Raw genomic sequence first — 22,919 nt, 5'->3', positions numbered from 1 at the left:
TTTGATGTGTTAAATAGGCAGAAACAATGTCTTATGTTGCAGTACAATAAAGTCATCTTCATCCAAGCTCATCACAGAAATACACTATTGTGGAATCGTTCCGATTAAAAAGATAGTAATAGTAAACAGAAATGTGTGAAAAAAGTCTGAATTCAAATGTACTATGTATTGTAATATCTAACTAAACGTCAATTTTTTTTTGTTATCAACTTCCTGAAAACTGGTTTGATTCAAATGACATTTATCATTCAATTTTTTCAGAACTTTCCACCTTGGCATGTGACACCTGCTCCCATGACAATTACAAAACGGTATTATAACATTGATTTAGGAATCATTAAATGTCTCCATATAACTAGAGTTTGCCCGTTAATACACCTCCATGTACTGTAAGTGGAGGCAAGTGAGCATCTTTTCTTTTAATTTTTCAGCAATCCCCCATGGGATAATAAAGTTTTATCCTATCGTATCTTTTTATCGCACCTCCCAGCGAAAATCACCGACTCACGTATCTATGTGCATCAGAGTAAATCAGTGTAGCAAACTGAGCCTTTCTTTATGCACTTTTGTCTCACTACTCAAAGGCATGGACTTGTTGAATTGTTGGATTTTCATGGTAGGAAATTATTTTATTTTGGTTTTGATGTTCTGTGAAAAAAAGGTTCCCATTGCAAATTAACTTGAAAGGTTACAGATAGAGAGAGGCTTAAAGTATTATTTCATTTATTTAAATAAAAATAAGAAACGAATGCCGCTGATGTTTCCCTCATTTGAAAATCCATTTCTCATGTGTTTAAGATAAGAGATAAGATAATATAATCCTTTATTTGTCCCACAACAGGGAAATTCACATGTTACAGCAGCAAAGTTGATAGTGCAAAGCAATATAGGGCTTTAAGATAAAATAAGAGCCTATTTATAATATTAAGACCTTGTTCCAGACTTAATGTTTAAGCTAAACTCAAGTATGTTTCCATATGAAAAAGTTCATCATCATATATCTGGAGAGAAGAGAAAAGATGCACGGTTGTAGTCCATTTTTCAAGAAAGATGGAGTCTGGCCTGCGACTTTCCCAGTTTTTATATTTTGGCCCACTGTGTATTGAGTTGGACACCCCTGACATAAGGGGTAACAAATATTAGGAACACAGAGAAACAAACTGTATTCATTTCAACAGCCACACACAATACAAGCACAATACTGACCACAGTGTGGGATCAACAAATAGAGTTACAAAGACAGAAGTTATTGCTGTGCTCTTGTATTTGTTGACACTGGATTGTAAAGTTTGACTGTCACCTCATAATTCATAAACATCACATTTCTGTCCATCTCTCCTCAGTGGAGGACTTTCTGAAGAACAATGAAGCAGATCTGATCCAGAAAGTGACTGAAATAAAGGACAAACTGATTTTGGACTCCCTGAAAACCAAGGTCATCGATCAAGAATGTAATGATACAATCCAAAAGACTGGTAGCTCTCAGGATCAAATGAGGAAGACCTTCAGAGTGATAAACACTCAGCAGGGCAAAATGGAGTTTTGGAGGAGCCAACGTTCCTGTCGACTTCCTGCCTTCTGACTTGAGGGTTCTTTAGGATTGTTTGGTTGCAGAGAGGAGACAGAGACTCGGGTTTACAGTTTAATGTCCAGTACAGTGACGGAAGGTGACGTCGTCAGGACGCCGATTCAATCAGCAGCAACAATCAGTAACGTTTGCTTGGGTTTTTACAGACGCAGCCAAGAGATGGATCAAAACGTTTCAACGCTCACGGAGCCTGGTGCTCCGAAAAGGACTAGTAAGAGGAAGAGACTGGGTGAGTTCAACACTGAAGCTATCCACGGAAGTGCAGCCAAATGTTAGAGCGGGATCCATCACGTCCTGCTATGATGTGGTCGAAAAACACAGCAAATAAGGAAGGAAACCACAGGTTGGATCCTTGTTACAACACTTGTACATGTTGTAACATCATGAGAGGCTGAGTCCTGAAGGACAGAGATGTCCCCCTCTGTTGGTAGCACAGGAGAGCTACAGGGAGGCTGGACGGCGCGCCACACTTGGTGGTAGAAACTCCTGTTACTTTTGGTTGACACGTTTCAGGTTTATGAAGAAACCTTGTTGAACATTCGGAGGAACGAGTGGGCAAATTAAAAGCACCTTGTGTGGCTGAAAACCTTTGTTCCTTGTATTTGTGGACACCCGAGCAGTGCCTGAAACTGACATTCAGGGGAAAAGCCCCTCACGATGTCACAATGTATAAATAAACCTTTTATCTTGTAAATATAGTTTAAGGGTCGGGAATCGAACCTGCAACTTGCTCACAGCACCACTGACAAACATGCTGGTCTGCATGTTCGCATATAAGTGAATGTTACACACAGAATGTGAATGCTGCCGGAACAAATTCCTTTTAAGTGTAAACTTAATTGGCAATAAAGTGATTCTGATCTGAATAAATCACGAATGGATCTGGATCTTTTCCGATTTAACGAAAGCCAAAGTAAGAAATCAAAGGTAAACTCTGACACAGACAAATGTAAAGGGACAGATCTAATCTACGACATCCTAATAGTGGGCCGAGTTTTCAACATTTCGGCCTTGCCTGCCGTTACATTTCAAAATGGCCACCACGGACGCCATGTTGAATACTTGTTGAAAACCACAACCAAGTAATATCAAAATATCACTCCAGTCACCAATTTTACTGCTCTGTTCTCTCTTGAAGGACCTGTTACCTTCACGGCCAGACAGAACACCTCTGACAGCTACCCAACTCCCTCTGGAGTGCTGAGGTTTCATACCGTGCTGGTGAATGAGGGAGAAGGCTACAGTCCTGACACAGGCCTCTTCTCCTGCCCTGTCACCATTGGCCCTGTTCTTCTGGTTACAACCCGTTGGTTGATTGACCCCCTCCCCACACCAAACGGGTACCCAAAAGGAACACGGTCATCACCCTCACCTTCGCTCACACAGATTTTTTTTTTGAGGAAAAACAATATCATAACATGAATGAAGAACAGTACTGGTATCAGAGTTAGATAACTACATCAATCAATTAACAGCATAAAAAAACCATGTCACACTAATTTGGCTCTTCCATGTTTCTTTGGTAGAACTCAGTTTAGTCCATGAAAACAAAAGGGAAACGCTCCACTCAGATATCCGGCACAGTCCCAAAAAATACCTGAGTACCATGAAAGTTGAGTGACAGCAGCCTTCCTCTGCGAACGAGCTGGCGTCGATCTTCAGACCAATCCTGTTAAGGTCACGGCACCATTGTAACGGGTGTGTCTGGCTCGCTGTCCTCTCTGACCAGGCCTGCAGCACATCTGTCACTCCTGGTGATCTCTACGTCGTGTTCTTGTGTTGGATGAACATACCGCACCGCAGACAGCTGCTGGTTGTTTCTTTATTACGAAGATTGTCTCCTGTACAAGTGAAATAAAATATAACATAACCCAGACACGAGTCAACAGCCCTCCTCTCCGTAACGCGTGGCACGAACTCAGAGTGGTGCAGGCCTGCACTTGTTGCGTGCATCCAAGTCAAGCCACAAAATAAAATGTATAAATGCGCAATGAACTCGACCGCACACCAACTACTTAATGCAGAACACGACCAGCATTTATTATAAAATCAATGAAAGAATTGAACACATACCTGTACAAATGAAATAAAATACAACATGCGGTCTCCCGGACACGACCCTCAACGGCCTCCTCTCCGTAAGGTGTAGTGGAGCGTTCCTCTGGATCTGGCGACTGAGCAGGTTTTAAACCACAGGCAGAGGGAGCATGAGAGGGCTGCAGCTTCAGAGTGGAAAGTTGGTGGAAAGGGACATGGTCAGCGCAGCCAGAAGATCAAGCTCACTCAGGCAGTGGAAAGGCTGGTGGAAGACCTGATCCAGGAGTCGCAAAAGTGTCACAATCATCAGACCTGGTGGAAAAATCAAAAAGATATGTTGGTAATATACACTCCAGTCATATCTGCTCAGTTCATCCACTAGAGCACATCTTATACTTACATACAACACACACACATTCACTCTAGTCCAGTGGTTGGACAACCATGAGCTGCATTAAGTGCTTCAGATTTCACCTGGTTACACTTGTGTTAAACACAATTTAATAAGCTTTTACCCAGTAAATATTTTAGTAAATATAGTACAAACCTGACAGTATTATACACAAGACACCAACACTGTCTACAGACTGGAGACAACATACTGTGCAATGCTTACAGGCCACTGAAACGTTTTAACCCAAGTGAGATTATTTAACTTTAAACTAGATTTACATGTCAATTAATAACTAAAAAATATGCTACTGTCCTAAGTCATTGCTTTAGAAACACATTTGAACTATTTATACATCATATTACGATATTCCAGTGTACAGGAGCCGTGTCAGTAAACGTTGAGATTAACAAAATGGACGCCGTCCCGCGAAAACCCAAACAAATTACTCACTTTACTTCGGTTCAGAAGCCGACCGCTGTTGCAACGTTAAATACATTTAACTGACAGTCCCAAAAGAGTCCCATTACTGAGGTTTAATTTTGTACAGTTGTTTTTAAATGATAAACAACATTTTCACTAACCCGTGTTCAGCAGGTGAACAGGAGAACCAGGAGTCAGTCCGTTTCTCTCTCACAGATTTCTTCTACAGAACCCGCGGGTCTGAGTGCTTTCGCATTGATTCCCCCCCGAGCAACCGGAACGAATTTAAATGTTCCGCCTCAGTAAACACATTCCCCTCAAATAATAAAGTTACAATTAATACAGATGTAAGAACTTTAAGATAAAAAGATCAAGTTTTCTATTCCGAATAAAATACATTTATACAACAATCTTTTTGTTGTTGATGATACCATGTCATGTGAGCGCGTTGAAGTCTGTAATTTGTGGTTTTCTTTTGTATTTATAAGATGTTGCTACTATTCTTGTTGCAGATTTTACATAACGACACAAGGGGTTGCGAATATTAGAAACACAGAGAAACAAACACAGCGTCATCATGAAATGCATTTTTGGCCCAGTTGTGAAAAGAGGAGAAGAAAGTATCATCTGATCAACATCTGATAGATCGTCTTTCAGAACAGACGTTATCAATGAAATATTTCTTGTCATGTACAGGATGGAAATGTACCGAAAGTTACTGCGCTTGATTTCAAACGCACTTGAACTCAACACAACGTTGGGACACCGGACGCTCAAAATCCCCAAAGGCCCCTGGCCAGTGTTGCCAGATCTCGCGATAGAACCAAGCAACCAGCTATAAAAAAAAAAAAAAACCTACCACAATGTGTAAACAAGAAGTCTCTTGAAATAGTACAAATATAAAGTAGAAAGTTGTCAGTAGTCAGTAGAAAATGAACAGGAAACACAGGCAACATAAAAACTGAATAACTTAATTTTTAAACTTTGATAAAAATATAATACATATGCATTGTGTATTGTGCATAAATAAAAACAAATTGACAATTAACAGTGAACATTAAAACTTTGAATAACTTAATTTTTAAACTTTGATTTAAAGAAAATATATATGCCTACTGAATAAGTAACAGAAAATTAACATGAATTACAGTCAATATAAAAGCTGAAAAATGTGAGCTTTTAAATTCTGAACCAAACAAGCAACGTGTAAAACGGAAAGTAAATAAAACAACAGGCAGATCCAATGAATTCACCAAGATGATCCACAGCACTGATTGGTGTGTGGCAGGCTACGTAAGTGGCTGTTTTTAACTATTTTGCTTGATTCGTCTCATTTGGTTTTGAAGATGTGAAACCAACGTCTGTGAGCCTTATGGAAGAGAAAGGGGCAGCGTTTTTTTTTGTGTTTTTCTGTACCTGCATGCTGAATTAAATCCGCATGGTGAGCACGTATCTCGCATTTACAGAAACGGCAGAATGCCTTAGTGTTGTCTCCCACCTGAGCTCGTATCCACTCTTTTAGTCCACTCTCTTTCTCCCACTCTTTACTGTATTTCTTTCCATATTTCGCCCACTTTTTCCCGCTCATCGTCTCTGTCACTCCTCCTATCACTGAGTCTGAGTCTGTTGTGCATTGCGAGTGTGGGTGTGGGCGGTAACCAGTAAACAGGGGTGTGGACGGGTCTTGGAATAAGACAAACTATAGCGGTGTCGCCTTTGTGTCTCTTGTTTAGAGATGGGATTTTTGGCTCTTTGGAGGGAGCCGTTCATTTGGGATCCGTTCACTTCAAAGAGCCGTTCAAAAAACTGGCTCATTTGGCTCTTTTCTATATATTCACTTTTTAAGAAGCCAGTCTGGGGTTAATTCCTATTATCCTGTAAATAAGAAAGAAGGGAGGAATGATGGGCTGAGATTTGGATCAGAATAATTTCTAACTTAGATTTCCCACAAATATTTGAATTTGAATTATTCTATAGTATAGATTATAGCTTCATTTGACATGTGTGGACAAGATTTTTTAAGTCTGATTGACAGTGAGATGACAATTTTCTCATTGTATAAAGTGTGTGTACGCGCGTAAACCTACTTTGACTTATTTTACTTATCCAACACCTTAATACTTACAAATACATACAAAAAGCCCAAAGCAAGCTTCAAAGAAGTTGCAAAAGCTTTAAGTGCAAAAAATTCAAGAACATTACAATACAGATTTCAAGAATAATACAAAAAAACCCTCAATACAAACAATATTATATAACACAGGCTTATAATAAAGGTGCACATTTTAAAGAAAACAATAACTAATATAAATGACAAAATATTTGCATACAAAACTCTAAAACAATACTTCAAGTGTTATCAAAACATATAAAACTGCAATAAATTGAGAAAAAATTTGCATACACGCTACTGGAAATACTGGTACAAACTGTACAATAGACTAAAAGCATAACCATAACTCAAATAACAACATCAACTGTAGACAAAATAAAAAATAAATAAAATAAATAATAAAGCAGCAATAATAAACCATGCTTAACGGCCTCTCTTTCTTGTCCCTTGGCAAATTTGCATTGAGGAAGGTAAGTGCCCTTACTTTTTCGGGCTTGAGGCGACTTCTCCTCTCTGTAATTATTTGTCCTGTTTTAGAGAAAATTCTCTCGGATGGAACTGATGTAGCCAGGACACTAAGCTTCTTAGCCATGAGTTGGCTAAGCCAAGCGTGGACAGTGGAGTGAGGAGCTTTTGTAAGCATCTGTCTGCTAGAGGCGTGATCGCAAACAGATGATCGCAGGGAGAGAGAAAAAAAATGAACGAAAAAAAGAACGGCTCCCAACCAATCGCGACCTGGCTCTCATCGTTCATGTTAATGAGCCGTCCAAAAGAACTGGATCGTTCGCGAACGTCACATCTCTACTCTCGTTGTCATAGACCGTGGTGGAGTCGAGAGCTGGGAGAGGCGGGGATCATGCAGGCAGCAAAACAAGCCCAAATAAGCGACTACAGTTTAGAAAACAAGCCCAAAAACCCGCAACCCGCGACTGACGAGATTTGCAAGCGACTTTATAACAAAAAACAAGCCCAAAGTCGCTTATAATACGCGGACTTGGCAACACTGCCCCTGGCATTTCCTGCAGGTGACGCCCAAGTTTGAAGTCTGCGCGCGCCTGGTACAAACCAAACTCCTTTTTTGTCCTTGAGGAGAAATGGCAGATAAAAGCAAAAGAAAGGCTATTTCATTTATGCTGGAGAACCTGGACGCCAAAGACTTAAAATGTTTCTATGTCCAGCTTCGGAACCGCAAAGAAGAGCCGCGGGTCCCCCGTAACAAAGTGGAGGGAAAAGACTACTTAGATATTACAGACGTGCTGGTTTCCACCTTCACGGAGGACGGAGCCGTGAGAGAGGCGGAGAGGATCCTGAGGAAGCTTTGCCTCAACGATGAAGCTGACGATCTGGGTGAGATGAAGATCGAGTGCTTTGGTGTTTCGGGAGACGGAACACCAGGCTGCAGAAACCAAATCGAAACAGAAAGTCTCTTTGGACAAAACAGCAACATACAAATCTGCCTGTATTTGTAGCGGTAAACAGAAAAAAGGGACCAAAAATAGGTTTCAAAGAAGCGAAATGTAAAGTTGAACTCATGTGTACAGTTGAACTTTCACCCGCCCGTTTTTGCTTTCCATTTTTCCACGGATTGATTACGTAACCCTGTTGTGCCGAGTTGGTTCGACAAGTCCTTGCACGTTAAAGGCTACAACCAGTAGATAGGAATTCTAACATTGAAGATGTCAGTTACACGTTTATAATTGTAGTTATTCAATCATGAATAGTTAAAAATTAATAGTTATTAAAAGCTACAGTTCTTCATTTCCGTGGACTGTGATTACACACATTAATAGCTCGTCCAAGTTTTGCAAGCAGTGAAGAACAATTAATTGAATAATAAAAGAATAAGGAAATGTCAGAATCACTGAATCCTACAATACTAAACTACACAGTGTCTCACATCCAGTTTAAACAAATGAATAATAATCATTTACATTTTCATTTTCCTATGTTTCCTTGTATTATTCCAGTTAAAGAAACGGGTGGACAGTCCTCTGCACCAGGCTCCAGTGACGGTGAGCGATTTAAAGGAAACCTTTTCATTTATTCTTACTTATTTAACTGAGAACAGACCAGACCAGAACAGAATCTTAAAGGGAGGCTCCACCAATGTTACTCTCTTCATGTCATTTGGTCTGATCACTTTTCAGCATGTAAAAACAACTTTATACTGGATTTTGCTGGCTGTAGAGGAGAATTAGAAGATGTGCAAGTTTGACAACTAAAGCCTCTGCTGGAGCCTCTTAAGGTGTTAGAGGTCAACTTCTTGAAGTGGCTATAGTTTTCAAAAGTGTAACAGGAAGTAACCCTGTGGTGATAGAGGCCAGGGCAGTGCTAAACCCAATCTCACATGTTAAAATGGTCGTTTCTCGTGTTAGAATCGACAAGCCAGCAAGTGAAGAACATTTAAAGAGTGAGTAAGAGTTTAAAAATGAGTTTGTCAAAAAAAAACATAATTTCAGTGACGTCACCCTGATGATTAAAGAAAGCAATCATTTTGTCAATGCTAAACCCAGTGATTAGTAAATGAATTATGCCATTGTAATCCCGCCTCCTCTCTCCTTGTCTTACAGCTGTAGGATCCTCATCTGGAGCAGCCGGATCTCTTTTCCCTGTAGGTTGTAGGTGCACTTACTCACTATTCAGGCTTATAATGCCTCTTAAAGTGACGAGAGGTTGAAGCTGAAATGGGCAGTTTGATATAGAACAAAATGAAAAACACCAAGCTCGAGATTGGAGGCAAAGTTAGAGACAAAGTTTATCAGCAATAAGACAGTCAGAGGATAGTTGTTAAAAAGGTGTAAAGCTAATGTAGCTAACTGACTGCTCCAGAAATAGCAATGTTCAATGTTCACGGCACACACACTGCCTGATTCAGTGCACTGTGACCCTGAGTGCTCAACGCTCAATAACAATACAAAAGGAGAATGTCTGCATACCAACATCAGTCGGCTCATAGGAAACCTTCCATAGTAGAAAACACAGTTTAAGCTGGAGGCAGCAGGAAGGACAGTAACACACCTGTTCAGACAGTCAATGATTTAAAGGCAAACATGAAGTAGCTGTGGGACGGGGCGTCTGAACTACAGCTACACAACAGAACTACAGTGGCTGAACTGTTCAGTTGAAAGAAATTGGAGATGTATTTCTTCTGGTTACACTCACATGATTAATATTCTGACAACAATGAAATGAATGAGAGTGGAGGAATTACTTACATACATGCTCTCTGAACATTTGATTTATATTTACCAGGAAGAAGCAAGGAGGACCAGAGAGAAGCTTAGGAGAACACTCAGGTGTTTGGGACAAGAGGAGCTCAAAACATTCAACTGGTTCCTGATTGTAAGATTAAAACACTCGGGACAAATCCAACATTCACGATGGAGCACAGATAAGGAGGACACAGTGTATCAGATGATGAGGACCTTCGGCCCCCAGAGTGTGAACGTGGCAGAGGAAGTTCTGATGAAAATGAAAAGGCAAGTTCTGGTGCAGATGTTGTCAGACACCAGCTCAGGATCTAAAGATGAGTCTGGAGGAACAACATCTGTTCAAGGTAATAACTGCATTACTGTATTTATAATGATATATTACCAAAGGTTTCATATGTAGTGTGAGTGATTGTGATCTGGGTTTGAAATCATGCTGATGCCAAAACATCAAGCTAAACTGTCCTGTAGTCCTGAGGGGTATGAAGGGAGTTTGTGCTTTAAATCTGAGTTATTGGGACTACGGATATGATTTGACTTCAAAAGTGGGTTTGTCGCCATGGCAATTTTTCCCTCCACTCCAATCCTGGTCGGAGCAGGGGCCTGTATTCAGAAGGAAGCTCAACTGACCTCGGCCTTGTTTGTGTAAGCTGGGTTTACAAAATTGAAACCCTATAATCAGACTCAGTCAGTATCGCGCAGCCACCAATCAGCAAGATCTGTTAATGCAGAGATGTGCTCGCTCCCATGAAAGAGGGCGTGTGTGCAAAGACGAGCCAATGGGAACAGGATGGAACAGTCACATGCAGATACGTAATCACGTCTGAGGAGCTGGTGTGTGTGTAACGCCTACTGTTTATTATTCTGTGTAAAGTGTACATTCATGTCAAATTCACTTTCAATACATCTGGATTTGATTTGACTTTATGTCATTAGTGTATCTTGTTGATCAATTATTACCTGTGATCAATACTTTAGACCAGTGGTTCCCAAAATGGGGGGGGGGGGGGGGGGGGGGGGGGTGTGGGGGGGGAAGACTTTCTTATCTACAAAAGGGGGGCCCTGCAGAACAAGTTGGGCAACCACTGCCTTATACTAAGCACTGTTGTCATAACTTTTGTTTTAGTTGCAATACTAGCAGCATGAAACGCAGGAAGAAGCGAACCTAAATGTCTGCCTCCTGTTGAGAATCTGTAGTGTTGGTAATGAACATCCTTGGGGAAATGAAGTGGGCTGATGTGTGTTCCCTCTTGTTCTTATAGATCTTGTTTGCTTTTATTTTGTCTACATCCTTGATTTCCTGCTAGTTTCTCTGTCTGCCTGAACATTTGGACTTTGCCTTTTTGGATTCCTGCCATTATGCTGAGCTTTGTTTTGGAACTGTTGTTTAAATGCACACTGCTCCATATCCTTACTGCCTGTGTTTGAGTCCTCACCCTGTACCTATGTTCCAGTGACAGACAGACAGCATGACATCAGACTAATCTGGTTCTTTCTTTCCTTTCTCCTCAGGGAAACAGTCTACAGTGGAATTCCCATCTGCAGACAAAGTGAGCAACGTGATTTTATACATTACAATTTTCAAATCAAATGTGTTTGTGGCTCACCAAAACATGGCGTCAGAGAGCTTTCTTTAATACGAGCAAGCTACTAACAGCTAAGAGCGCAGTGTGAAAATAAACCAAGTGTGCTGAGAATAAATGAGGGCGTAAAAACAGGAACGTGGAGTTCAAAACTATGTTCAAGCAGATAAAACATCTACCACACATGCAGAGAGGAGAATGCACTCATACTTGTCAGTAGCACTCTGGTATTATGATACGTTCTGACGCCATGCTGAAGGGATGAGGTCATGGCACGTACTGAACTACGGCACCCAAAGAAAGAACTCAACATGAGCTTTGAATCACCTTAACTAAAGACCTGAAGGTTTCCAACACACAGGTAAGAGACGAGAGGTTCAAGCTGATTTGTTTTTAGAACAAAATGTAAAACACCAAGCTGGAGATTGGAGGCAAAGTTTATCAGTAATAAGACAGTCAGAGGATAGTTGTCAAAAAGGTGTAAAGCTAATGTAGCTAACTGACTGCTCCAGAAATAACAATGTTCAAACATGGAAGGCTGCAGGCCGACTGCAGGGGCTTTGTACCTTCACACAGGGACGACCGTTTCACTGTCAGGCGTGCTCCAGGTGTCAACACATGCACACACACGGCACACACACTGCCTGATTCAGTGCACTGTGACCCTGTGTGCTCCACACTCGATAACAATACAAAAGGAGAATGTCTGCATACCAACATCAGTCGACTCATAGGAAACCTTCCATAGTAGAAAACACAGTTTAAGCTGGAGGCAGCAGGAAGGACAGTAACACACCTGTTCAGACAGTCAATGATTTAAAGGCAAACATGAAGTAGCTGTGGGACGGGGCGTCTGAACTACAGCTACACAACAGAACTACAGTGGCTGAACTGTTCAGTTGAAAGAAATTGGAGATGGATTTCGTCTGGTTACACTCACATGATTAATATTCTGACAACAATGAAATGAATGAGAGTGGAGGAATTACTTACATACATGCTCTCTGAACATTTGATTTATATTTACCAGGAAGAAGCAAGGAACTCCAGAGAGAAGCTTAGGAGAATAGTCAGTTGTTTTAGTGAAGAGGAGCTCAAAACATTCAACTGGTTCCTGATTGGAGGATTGGAACACAATAAACGATTCCTACATTTTCGATGGAGCAGAGATGTAAAGGACACAGTGGCTGAGATGATGAGGACCTTCGGCCCCCAGAGTGTGAACGTGGCAGAGGAAATTCTGATAAAAATGAAAAGGCATGATCCGGTGCAGATGTTGTCAGACACCAGCTCAGGATCTAAAGATGAGTCTGGAGGAACAACATCTGTTCAAGGTAATAACTGCATTACTGTATTTATAATGATATATTACCAAAGGTTTCATATGTAGTGTGAGTGATTGTGATCTGGGTTTGAAATCATGCTGATGCCAAAACATCAAGCTAAACTGTCCTGTAGTCCTGAGGGGTATGAAGGGAGTTTGTGCTTTAAATCTGAGTTATTGGGACTACGGATGTGATTTGACTTCAAAAGTGGGTTTGTCTCCATGGCAATTTTCACTCCACTCCAATCCTGGTCGGAGCAGGGGCCTGTATTCAGAAGGAAGCTCAACTGACCTCGGCCTTGTTTGTGTAAGCTGGGTTTACAAAATTGAAACCCTATAATCAGACTCAGTCAGTATCGCGCAGCCACCAATCAGCAAGATCTGTTAATGCAGAGATGTGCTCGCTCCCATGAAAGAGGGCGTGTGTGCAAAGACGAACCAATGGGAACAGGATGGAACAGTCACATGCAGATACGTAATCACGTCTGAGGAGCTGGTGTGTGTGTAACGCCTACTGTTTATTATTCTGTGTAAAGTGTACATTCATGACAAATTCACTTTCAATACATCTGGATTTGATCCAACTTTATGTCATTAGTGTATCTTGTTGATCAATTATTACCTGTGATCAATACTTTAGACCAGTGGTTCCCAAAATGGGAGAAGGGGGATGGGGGGGGGGGGTGGGGGGAAGACTTTCTTATCTACAAAAGGGGGGCCCTGCAGAACAAGTTGGGCAACCACTGCCTTATACTAAGCACTGTTGTCATAACTTTTGTTTTAGTTGCAATACTAGCAACATGAAACGCAGGAAGAAGCGAACGTAAATGTCTGCCTCCTGTTGAGAATCTGTAGTGTTGGTAATGAACATCCTTGGGGAAATGAAGTGGGCTGATGTGTGTTCCCTCTTGTTCTTATAGATCTTGTTTGCTTTTATTTTGTCTACATCCTTGATTTCCTGCTAGTTTCTCAGTCTGCCTGAACATTTGGACTTTGCCTTTTTGGATTCCTGCCATTATGCTGAGCTTTGTTTTGGAACTGTTGTTTAAATGCACACTGCTCCATATCCTTACTGCCTGTGTTTGAGTCCTCACCCTGTACCTATGTTCCAGTGACAGACAGACAGCATGACATCAGACTAATCTGGTTCTTTCTTTCCTTTCTCCTCAGGGAAACAGTCTACGGTGGAATTCCCATCTGCAGACAAAGTGAGCAATGTGATTTTATACATTACAGTTTTCAAATAAAATGTGTTTGTGGCTCACCAAAACATGGCGTCAGAGAGCTTTCTTTAATACGAGCGAGCTACTAACAGCTAAGAGCGCAGTGTGAAAATAAACCAAGTGTGCTGAGAATAAATGAGGGCGTAAAAACAGGAACGTGGAGTTCAAAACTATGTTCAAGCAGATAAAACATCTACCACACATGCAGAGAGGAGAATGCACTCATACTTTTCAGTAGCACTCTGGTATTATGATACGTTCTGACGCCATGCTGAAGGGATGAGGTCATGGCACGTACTGAACTACGGCACCCAAAGAAAGAACTCAACATGAGCTTTAAATCACCTTAACTAAAGACCTGAAGGTTTCCAACACACAGGTAAGAGACGAGAGGTTCAAGCTGATTTGTTTTTAGAACAAAATGTAAAACACCAAGCTGGAGATTGGAGGCAAAGTTTATCAGTAATAAGACAGTCAGAGGATAGTTGTCAAAAAGGTGTAAAGCTAATGTAGCTAACTGACTGCTCCAGAAATAACAATGTTCAAACATGGAAGGCTGCAGGCCGACTGCAGGGGCTTTGTACCTTCACACAGGGACGACCGTTTCACTGTCAGGCGTGCTCCAGGTGTCAACACATGCAGACACACGGCACACACACTGCCTGATTCAGTGCACTGTGACCCTGTGTGCTCCACACTCGATAACAATACAAAAGGAGAATGTCTGCATACCAACATCAGTCGGCTCATAGGAAACCTTCCATAGTAGAAAACACAGTTTAAGCTGGAGGCAGCAGGAAGGACAGTAACACACCTGTTCAGACAGTCAATGATTTAAAGGCAAACATGAAGTAGCTGTGGGACGGGGCGTCTGAACTACAGCTACACAACAGAGCTACTGTGGCTGAACTGTTCAGTTGAAAGAAATTGGAGATGTATTTCTTCTGGTTACACTCACATGATTAATATTCTGACAACAATGAAATGAATGAGAGTGGAGGAATTACTTACATACATGCTCTCTGAACATTTGATTTATATTTACCAGGAAGAAGCAAGGAGGACCAGAGAGAAGCTTAGGAGAATAGTCCGTTGTTTAAGTGAAGAGGAGCTCAATACATTCAACTGGTTCCTGATTGGAGGATTGGAACGCAATAAACGATTCCTACATTTACGATGGAGCACAGATGAAGAGGACACAGTGGCTGAGATGATGAGGACCTTCGGCCCACAGAGTGTGAACGTGGCAGAGGAAATTCTGATAAAAATGAAAAGGCATGATCTGGTGCAGATGTTGTCAGACACCAGCTCAGGGTCTAAAGGTGAGTCTGGAGGAACAACATCTGTTCAAGGTAATAACTGCATTACTGTATTTATAATGATATATTACCAAAGGTTTCATATGTAGTGTGAGTGATTGTGATCTGGGTTTGAAATCATGCTGATGCCAAAACATCAAGCTAAACTGTCCTGTAGTCCTGAGGGGTATGAAGGGAGTTTGTGCTTTAAATCTGAGTTATTGGGACTACGGATGTGATTTCAAACGTGGACTTGTCGCCGTGGCAATTTTTCCCTCCACTCCAATCCTGGTGGTGCAGGGGCCTGTATTAAGAAGGAAGCTCAACTGACCTCGGCCTTGTTTGTGTAAGCTGGGTTTACAAAATTGAAACCCTATAATCAGACTCAGTCAGTATCGCGCAGCCACCAATCAGCAAGATCTGTTAATGCAGAGATGTGCTCGCTCCCATGAAAGAGGGCGTGTGTGCAAAGACGAGCCAATGGGAACAGGATGGAACAGTCACATGCAGATACGTAATCACGTCTGAGGAGCTGGTGTGTGTGTAACGCCTACTGTTTATTATTCTGTGTAAAGTGTACATTCATGTCAAATGCACTTTCAATAAGCGGGGCTGAAAGAAAAACATCTGTTAAAGGTAATAACTGCATTATTATATTATTTATGATATATTTCATGCCAAAGGTTTCATATTTAGTGTTGATATTTATCTGTAATCTGTGTTTGAAGTTTTTAAATTTGGCAGATGCCCCAACATCAAGCTGAACTGCTGTGCAGGAATTGATTTGCACCTTAATTAACAAAAAGCTCACATTAGCGTTTGTCAAGATTCAATGAAATCAGTTTTATATCCTCTGTTATTGTCTGAACAGAGAAACAAAAATAACAGAGTCAGCAGAGTAAATCTCTCTCTGTCCATCTTCTCACTGGGCTGCAATGTATGTTTCTTTTTGTTTAGGACCTGAAGAGAGTCCTGAAGCATGTGGCAGTGTTGTGGTAAATTCATACATTTAATAACTCATTTAGTGTTTCAAAATGATTGATCAGGATTAATCCCTGTGATTTATCGATTCATTCCTCTACCCTGAAGCAGAAGTCTGCTCTCTGGACCAAAGTCCAACCTGAAGTCAGCAGTGTGGACCAGACTCCAACTTACAGGTGAACTTTATATATTTAGCTTTATGTCACAATCATCAGACCTGATCAAAGATAAGGATCTTGGAAAATTTTACAGACCAATGCAACATTAATGATGATTTAAACCCCAAACTGTTTGTAATAATCTGCCTGCTTCTATTAGAACTATTGTTCATATTCATAAGTGACTCTTGACTACTCAGTGAACTCATGACCACCAACAAACTCCTGCTCCTGTTTAGGAGTCCAAAGCTCCAGTATTCAAGTACACATGCATGCATATTTATTTATATTGTATATAAATGTATATATTGTTCATATATTGCATATTTATATTGATCTCTTTCTACAAAATGTGTATCTTTGTCCCATACAAAGTGTTTGTGCACATGTTAGGGCTCCCAGGGGTGGATTTGGCCGCAGAGGCATTTTACCTGTGTTAAGCAGGTGAACAGCACAATCGGGAATTGATCAACCAGTCTGAAGTACCTGCGGTCCTGAGTGCTTTCCCATTGATTCCCCCCATGCAACCGGAACAAATTCCATCCCTCAACCCCCCTGATATGGACAAACAAACACATTCCACTCAAATAATACAGTGACAATTAATATAGAAGTACTTTAAGATTAATGGATCAAGTTTCTTTTCTGAATAAAATACATTCATACAGTAATCCAAAATGAGATTAAAGGGTTTAATCCTTATGTGGTCACGCCATATCGGGTGTGCCACACATAACGCAACTATTCAAATGAATGATATTGTAAATATTCAGTATTGAACATTAAATGTCATTCTGTTCTTTTCTTTCAGCCTCCAGTCTGAAGCAGGTCACTTTGAATGCAGCGTGTCTGGTTTGCGCTGGGTTTGTCATGAAAGGGTTACCATCAAGTACCACTTGAACACTTGGCTGGAACACAGGGAGAGACTGGCAGGCACAGGGTACACACCTGCAGGTCCCCTGCTGGACATCACAATCACTGATGGAAAGTTAGAAGAAGTGTATCTGCCACACTGGATCTGCATCGGTAAGAGGACGTTTAATGAAATCCCATTATTTCTTTGTTGTTTAATACCATGTGTGTAAATGCTTACATGGGTACGATCAGTATGTCCTCACCAGACGTGTTCATTTGTGTGTTGTGCAGAGGACATCTCTGATGTGTCTGACAAGTTTGCAGTCCTACACATGGAACTCTGTGGAGACGCTGTGGAAGTGGAACAAGTGTCTGAGGTCACACCATCCCATGTCAAACTGACACAGCCCCACTTCTCTCTTAAAGGGATCCTGATAAGACTCGGCTTTCGACTGAAAGTTCGCTGTTCCATGTTGATATATAGGTCCAGCATATCCTTCCTCACGTTACACGTGTATCTGATCCAACATGATCCCGGACTACAAGAGGTTATTAATTTTATGTCTCCCTCCCAGCACAAATCACAACAGGTGCAAGACGGCAATTATCAATACAATATGAAACAGCAACAACCATGGTCATTAAGGCAGTTTGTCAAGGCACTAGTTGTACTCGTAGTATTTTAGAATAATACTTTATTCCTCATAAGACCCCCCCTTGAGTTTTGTCTTTTTCCTCAGGCCATCAATAAGAGGAAGTTGTCTTATGGCTACCAAATCATTGAAAAACCATTTCAAGTGGAAGGCCTGAGAATCAAAGACCGTTTCTTCCTCACAGCAAACTTGGACACTGCAGATATTTCTCCTGAGGTAAGGTTTGAACTTTCTTGTCACAGTTGAAATAATCACTTATGAAAAGGTAGAAACTCCTTCATTTCCCTCCTTACTCTCCCACAGGCAAACCGTCTCATAATAGTAGAAGACCCAAATTTCTACGAAGTGTTCATTGAAAATCCAGACATTGACTTCATGCTCACACTCAGAGATAGTGGTGATGGAACAGTATGGACCCAAAAAATCCGACAGAGTCAGTCATTTCAATATGCAGTGTAAATGAAGCAAAGGCTTACACAGTTACTGAAAACAGCTAAATATCAAATCTAAAAACTGCCTTTTATTTCAGAGGAATACCAAAGCAGAAACCCTGCAGCTGCACCGGGTGAGATATGATGATTCCAATTTGTTTTAATCTTCCTGCAAATCAGCGTCGAGGTCAAATGCAAGATGAGATTAATGTAAAGGATGGATGATAAGCACTTGGCATCATGACTCATCTCACGCTTGATGCTCCCTGCTCCCTGCACAAATGAACACGCATGAATCACTGAAGTATTGGATGATTGTGTCATAATGTAGCATACACAAGTGCTTCTGTGGACTGGTTTGGGTTTTACATAAATGTAAACAAATTATACTGACACAACTATAGAGGGCACCAAAAATGACTTTGAAATACTTACTTAGATCATGACATGAGTGATATTTCACTTGTGATCAGTTTCATTCAATAAAATGTTGATTTGGTTTTCAACCTGATAGTCAGTAAATGTATTATGCTAATGTTATCCCCCCTCCTCTTTCCTTGTCTCTGTCTTACAGCTGGAGGATCCTCATCTGGAGCAGCTGGTAGGTGCACTTATTCACTTTACAGGCTTATTAATGCCTCTCAAAGTGACATGTGGACCTGTTAGTCCTGGGGGTTTGGTTATCTGGTTGTTCTGGGGTTTTTGAAACACATAATACAAAATACTGACCACAGTGTGGAATCAACAAATAGAGTTACAAAGACAGAAGTTATTGCTGTGTTTGTTTTCTTGTATTTGTTTACACTGGATTGCAAACTTTGACTGTCGCCTCATAATTCATAAACATCACAGTTCTGTCCATCTTTCCTTAGTGGAGGACTTTCTGAAGAACAATGCAGAAGATCTGATCCAGGGAGTGACTGAAACAAATGTAAAACAGATTCTGGACTCCCTGAAAACGAAGAAGGTTATCGATCAAGAATGTTATGAGGCAATCTTCAAAATCAGGACGTCTCAGGATCAAATGAGGACGATCTTTATTGTGATAAAAACTCAGCAGGGCAAAAATGAATTCTATGGGATTCTTGAGAAAAAGGAGCCAGTGCTTATGGATGAGCTCAAGAAAAAGATGTAACTGTCATGGTTGAATCCATTTTTGGGATCAAATATCCACAGATCACCTTGAGACCAAAGTTCCACAGTAAAACTGAGAAATTATGAATAGTTTTTCTAGAGGGGGGCGTTTTTATAAAATGATCTTGACTTTTTGAACATGGTCACATAAAATCAGAAGAATGTTGAATGAATAAAGACACATCTATTCTTCCTGTTGGAGCCAAAAATTCAACATATATTTTGCTTATTTGCATAATGTGTAATTGGAATCGAATCTAATGCTGGTGTTCACCTTGTGTTGGTTTAAAATTAATGTAATTTCTGAATGTGAATGTTAAGTTATCCATCCTATTTCTAATCTTGTCTCGTCATAGGAGATTGTTTATCTGTGCTCTATTAGCTGTCCTACTTTAGGAGAGGGGTTTTCGTTTTTGTGCGTCTATAGTTTCCGTATAAGTATCCTTACCTGTAGATTCATACGTTATCATTTAGTTTAAGCAGGTTACAGATAGCTGATGGGACCCCATTTATGAGCTTCTTGTGGAATAAATTTCTGTTTTGAATCTTCCATATCCCTGAGTTGTGTGCTTGCAATATTACAGAATGTGGACTTCATACTTTGAAGTCAATTCTGCATGTCTGATATTTCAAACATCGTTATAGCCTAATACACTGTGTAAATATTAGGACAACAAACCAGCGTGTTCAGATTTCACCTCACAAGCTCTCCTGGTAAGTCAAATACATATATCTATTTGGTCTATTTAATCAGACCAGCATTTGATTAAATAGATAAATGAATAGTGTGATTTTATTGTGTAAGTTAGGTTACATCAGTTGCATTATGGGTAGCCTGCGGCAGAAACAATGTCTCCTGCTGCAGGTGAGCGGGGTAGAAATACGGTCGCAATAAACGTCATTAAGTGTTATTTTCGTTGTATTGCATGTGTTATATTTATCATATTGTTAAATATGATACACGTTTTACATTGTTTTGTAGCTTTTATTTGGTTTTGTATTTTCGTTTGCCCTTGAAGCCCGTTTTCACTGTAGTGATGTACATTTTAATATGATAGTTATTCTGGTTAGGCGGACCGAATTTTGTTGTTGTCCTCTGACAGTTATTTCCCGACCCATACAAGTGCTTATTTGTTGTGTCGTGTGGTGTTCTGAAGTTCGTGTGGATTGTGTGTTTAACTCGTGGCACAGCTAGCATGCTATTTGATTCGTCTAACGTTCGGGGTGCAGTACCTTTTATGGCCACTGGGGTTTATTTCTTAGGGGTTTATGGCTAAAAAGGGATTAAGTATTGTTAATTGAATGCGAGTTGTCTGGATTGTTTGGTAACATTGGAAATTAGTATTAGCCTATTTATAATATTTAGCTGTGCTTGTTCCAGACTTAATGTTTAAGCTAAACTCAAGTATGTTTCCATATGAAAAAGTTCATCAACATATATCTGGAGAGAAGGGAAAAGATGCACAGTTGTAGTCCATTTATCAAGAAAGATGGAGTCTGGCCTGCGTCTTCGTCCCAGTTTCTTTAATTTTGGCCCACTGTGTATTGAGTTTGACACCCCTGACATAAGGGGTAACAAATATTAGGAACACAGAGAAACAAACTATATTCATTTCAACAGCCACACAAAATACAAGCACAATACTGACCACAGTGTGGGATCAACAAATAGAGTTACAAAGACAGAAGTTATTGCTGTGCTCTTGTATTTGTTTACACTGTATTGTAAAGTTTGACTGTCACACATAATTCATAAACATCACATTTCTGTCCATCTTTCCTCAGTGGAGGACTTTCTGAAGAACAATGAAGAAGATCTGATCCAGAAAGTGACTGAAATAAAGGACAAACTGATTTTGGACTCCCTGAAAACCAAGAAGGTCATCGATCAAGAATGTAATGATACAATCCAAAAGACTGGTAGCTCTCAGGATCAAATGAGGGAGATCTTCAGAGTGATAAACACTCAGCAGGGCAAAACGTTCCTGTCGACTTCCTGCCTTCTGACTTGAGGATTCTTTAGGATTGTTTGGTTGCAGAGAGGAGACAGAGACTCGGGGTTTACATTTTAATATCCAGTACGGTGACGGAAGGTGACGTCGTCAGGACACCGATTAAATCAGCAGCAACAATCAGTAACGTTTGCTTTGGTTTTTACAGACGCAGCCAAGAGATGGATCAAAACGTTTCAACGCTCACGGAGCCTGGTGCTCCGAAAAGGACTAGTAAGAGGAAGAGACTGGGTGAGTTCAACACTGAAGTTATCCACGGAAGTGCAGCCAAATGTTAGAGCGGGATCCATCACATCCTGCTATGATGTGCCTGCCGTTTCATTTTAAAATGGCCACCACGGACGCCATGTTGAATACTTGTTGAAAACCACAACCAAGTAATATCAAAATATCACTCCAGTCACCAATTTTACTGTTCTGTTCTCTCTTGAAGGACCTGTTACCTTCACGGCCAAACAGAACACCTCTGACAGCTACCCAACTCTCTCTGGAGTGCTGAGGTTTCAAACCGTGCTGGTGAATGACACGAGTCAACAGCCCTCCTCTCCGTAACGCGTGGCGCGAACTCAGAGTGGTGCAGGCCTGCACTTGTTGCGTGCATCCAAGTCAAGCCACAAAATAAAATGTATAAATGCGCAATGCACTCAACCTAAACAAACTACTAAATGCAGAACACGACCAGCATTTATTATGAAATCAATGAAAGAATTGAACACATACCTGTACAAATGAAATAAAATACAACATGCGGTCTCCCGGACACGACCCTCAACGGCCTCCTCTCCGTAAGGTGTAGTGGAGCGTTCCTCTGGATCTGGCGGCTGAGCAGGTTTTAAACCACAGGCAGAGGCAGCATGAGAGGGCTGCAGCTTCAGAGTGGAAAGTTGGTGGAAAGGGACATGGTCAGCGCAGCCAGAAGATCAAGCTCACTCAGGCAGTGGAAAGGCTGGTGGAAGACCTGATCCAGGAGTCGCAAAAGTGTCACAATCATCAGACCTGGTGGAAAATTTAAAAAGATATGTTGCTAATATACACTCCAGTCATATCTGCTCAGTCCATCCACTAGAGCACATCTTATACTTACGTACAACACACACACATTCACTCTAGTCCAGTGGTTGGAAAACCATGGGCTGCATTAAGTGCATCAGATTTCACCTGGTTACACTTGTGTTAAACACAACTTAATAAGCTTTTACCCAGTAAATATTTTAGTAACAATAGTACAAACCTGACAGTATTCTACTGGCTGAAACACCACACACCTACACTTTTGTCTCGGGTGGCATACAGACTGGAGACCATATACTGTGCCACTGAAATGTTTTAACCAAATTCTATTAACTTTGAACTAGATTTACATGTCAATGAATAACTAAAAAGTATGTTAAACACATTGGAACTATTTATACATCATATTACGATATTCCAGTGAGTGTACAGGAGCCGTGTCAGTTTACGTTGAGATTAACAAAATGGATGCCGTCCCGGGAAAACCCAAACAAA

At 40.8% G+C, this 22,919-nt stretch overlaps 2 protein-coding genes across 4 annotated transcripts in view; both read left to right on the top strand.

Moving 5' to 3' along the window:
- Positions 1–22,919, top strand: part of LOC143000816 (uncharacterized) — an 83,562-nt gene that overhangs the window by 15,249 nt on the left and 45,394 nt on the right. The window contains exons 9-14 of the mRNA XM_076150246.1: positions 9,123–9,163; positions 9,805–10,108; positions 11,274–11,311; positions 12,375–12,678; positions 13,839–13,885; positions 14,940–15,243. Of these exons, the coding sequence (XP_076006361.1) occupies positions 9,123–9,163; positions 9,805–10,108; positions 11,274–11,311; positions 12,375–12,678; positions 13,839–13,885; positions 14,940–15,243 (1,038 nt within the window). The remainder of the gene's footprint in view (positions 1–9,122; positions 9,164–9,804; positions 10,109–11,273; positions 11,312–12,374; positions 12,679–13,838; positions 13,886–14,939; positions 15,244–22,919) is intronic.
- LOC143000817 (apoptosis-associated speck-like protein containing a CARD) overlaps positions 7,204–22,919 on the top strand; it is a 39,417-nt gene continuing 23,701 nt past the window's right edge. The window contains exons 1-4 of one of the 3 annotated variants that reach the window (XM_076150250.1): positions 7,502–7,899; positions 8,520–8,564; positions 18,842–18,868; positions 21,187–22,420. In XM_076150250.1, the coding sequence (XP_076006365.1) occupies positions 7,647–7,899; positions 8,520–8,564; positions 18,842–18,868; positions 21,187–21,413 (552 nt within the window). In that variant the 5' untranslated portion in view covers positions 7,502–7,646 and the 3' untranslated portion in view covers positions 21,414–22,420. Of the gene's footprint in view, positions 7,900–8,519; positions 8,565–18,841; positions 18,869–19,139; positions 19,956–21,186; positions 22,421–22,919 lie in introns of those variants that run through there. The other 2 variants (XM_076150249.1, XM_076150248.1) reach the window with 2 other exon arrangements.

The sequence above is a fragment of the Genypterus blacodes genome, unplaced genomic scaffold, assembly GCF_046128005.1.
Source record: "Genypterus blacodes isolate CSIRO-AG114 ecotype Tasmania unplaced genomic scaffold, CSIRO-AGI_Gbla_v1 ptg000052l_1, whole genome shotgun sequence".
In the NCBI taxonomy this organism is placed as follows: Eukaryota; Metazoa; Chordata; class Actinopteri; order Ophidiiformes; family Ophidiidae; genus Genypterus; species Genypterus blacodes.
Note: the sequence above shows the minus strand (reverse complement) of the source record. Positions and strands in the feature narration are given on the sequence as shown.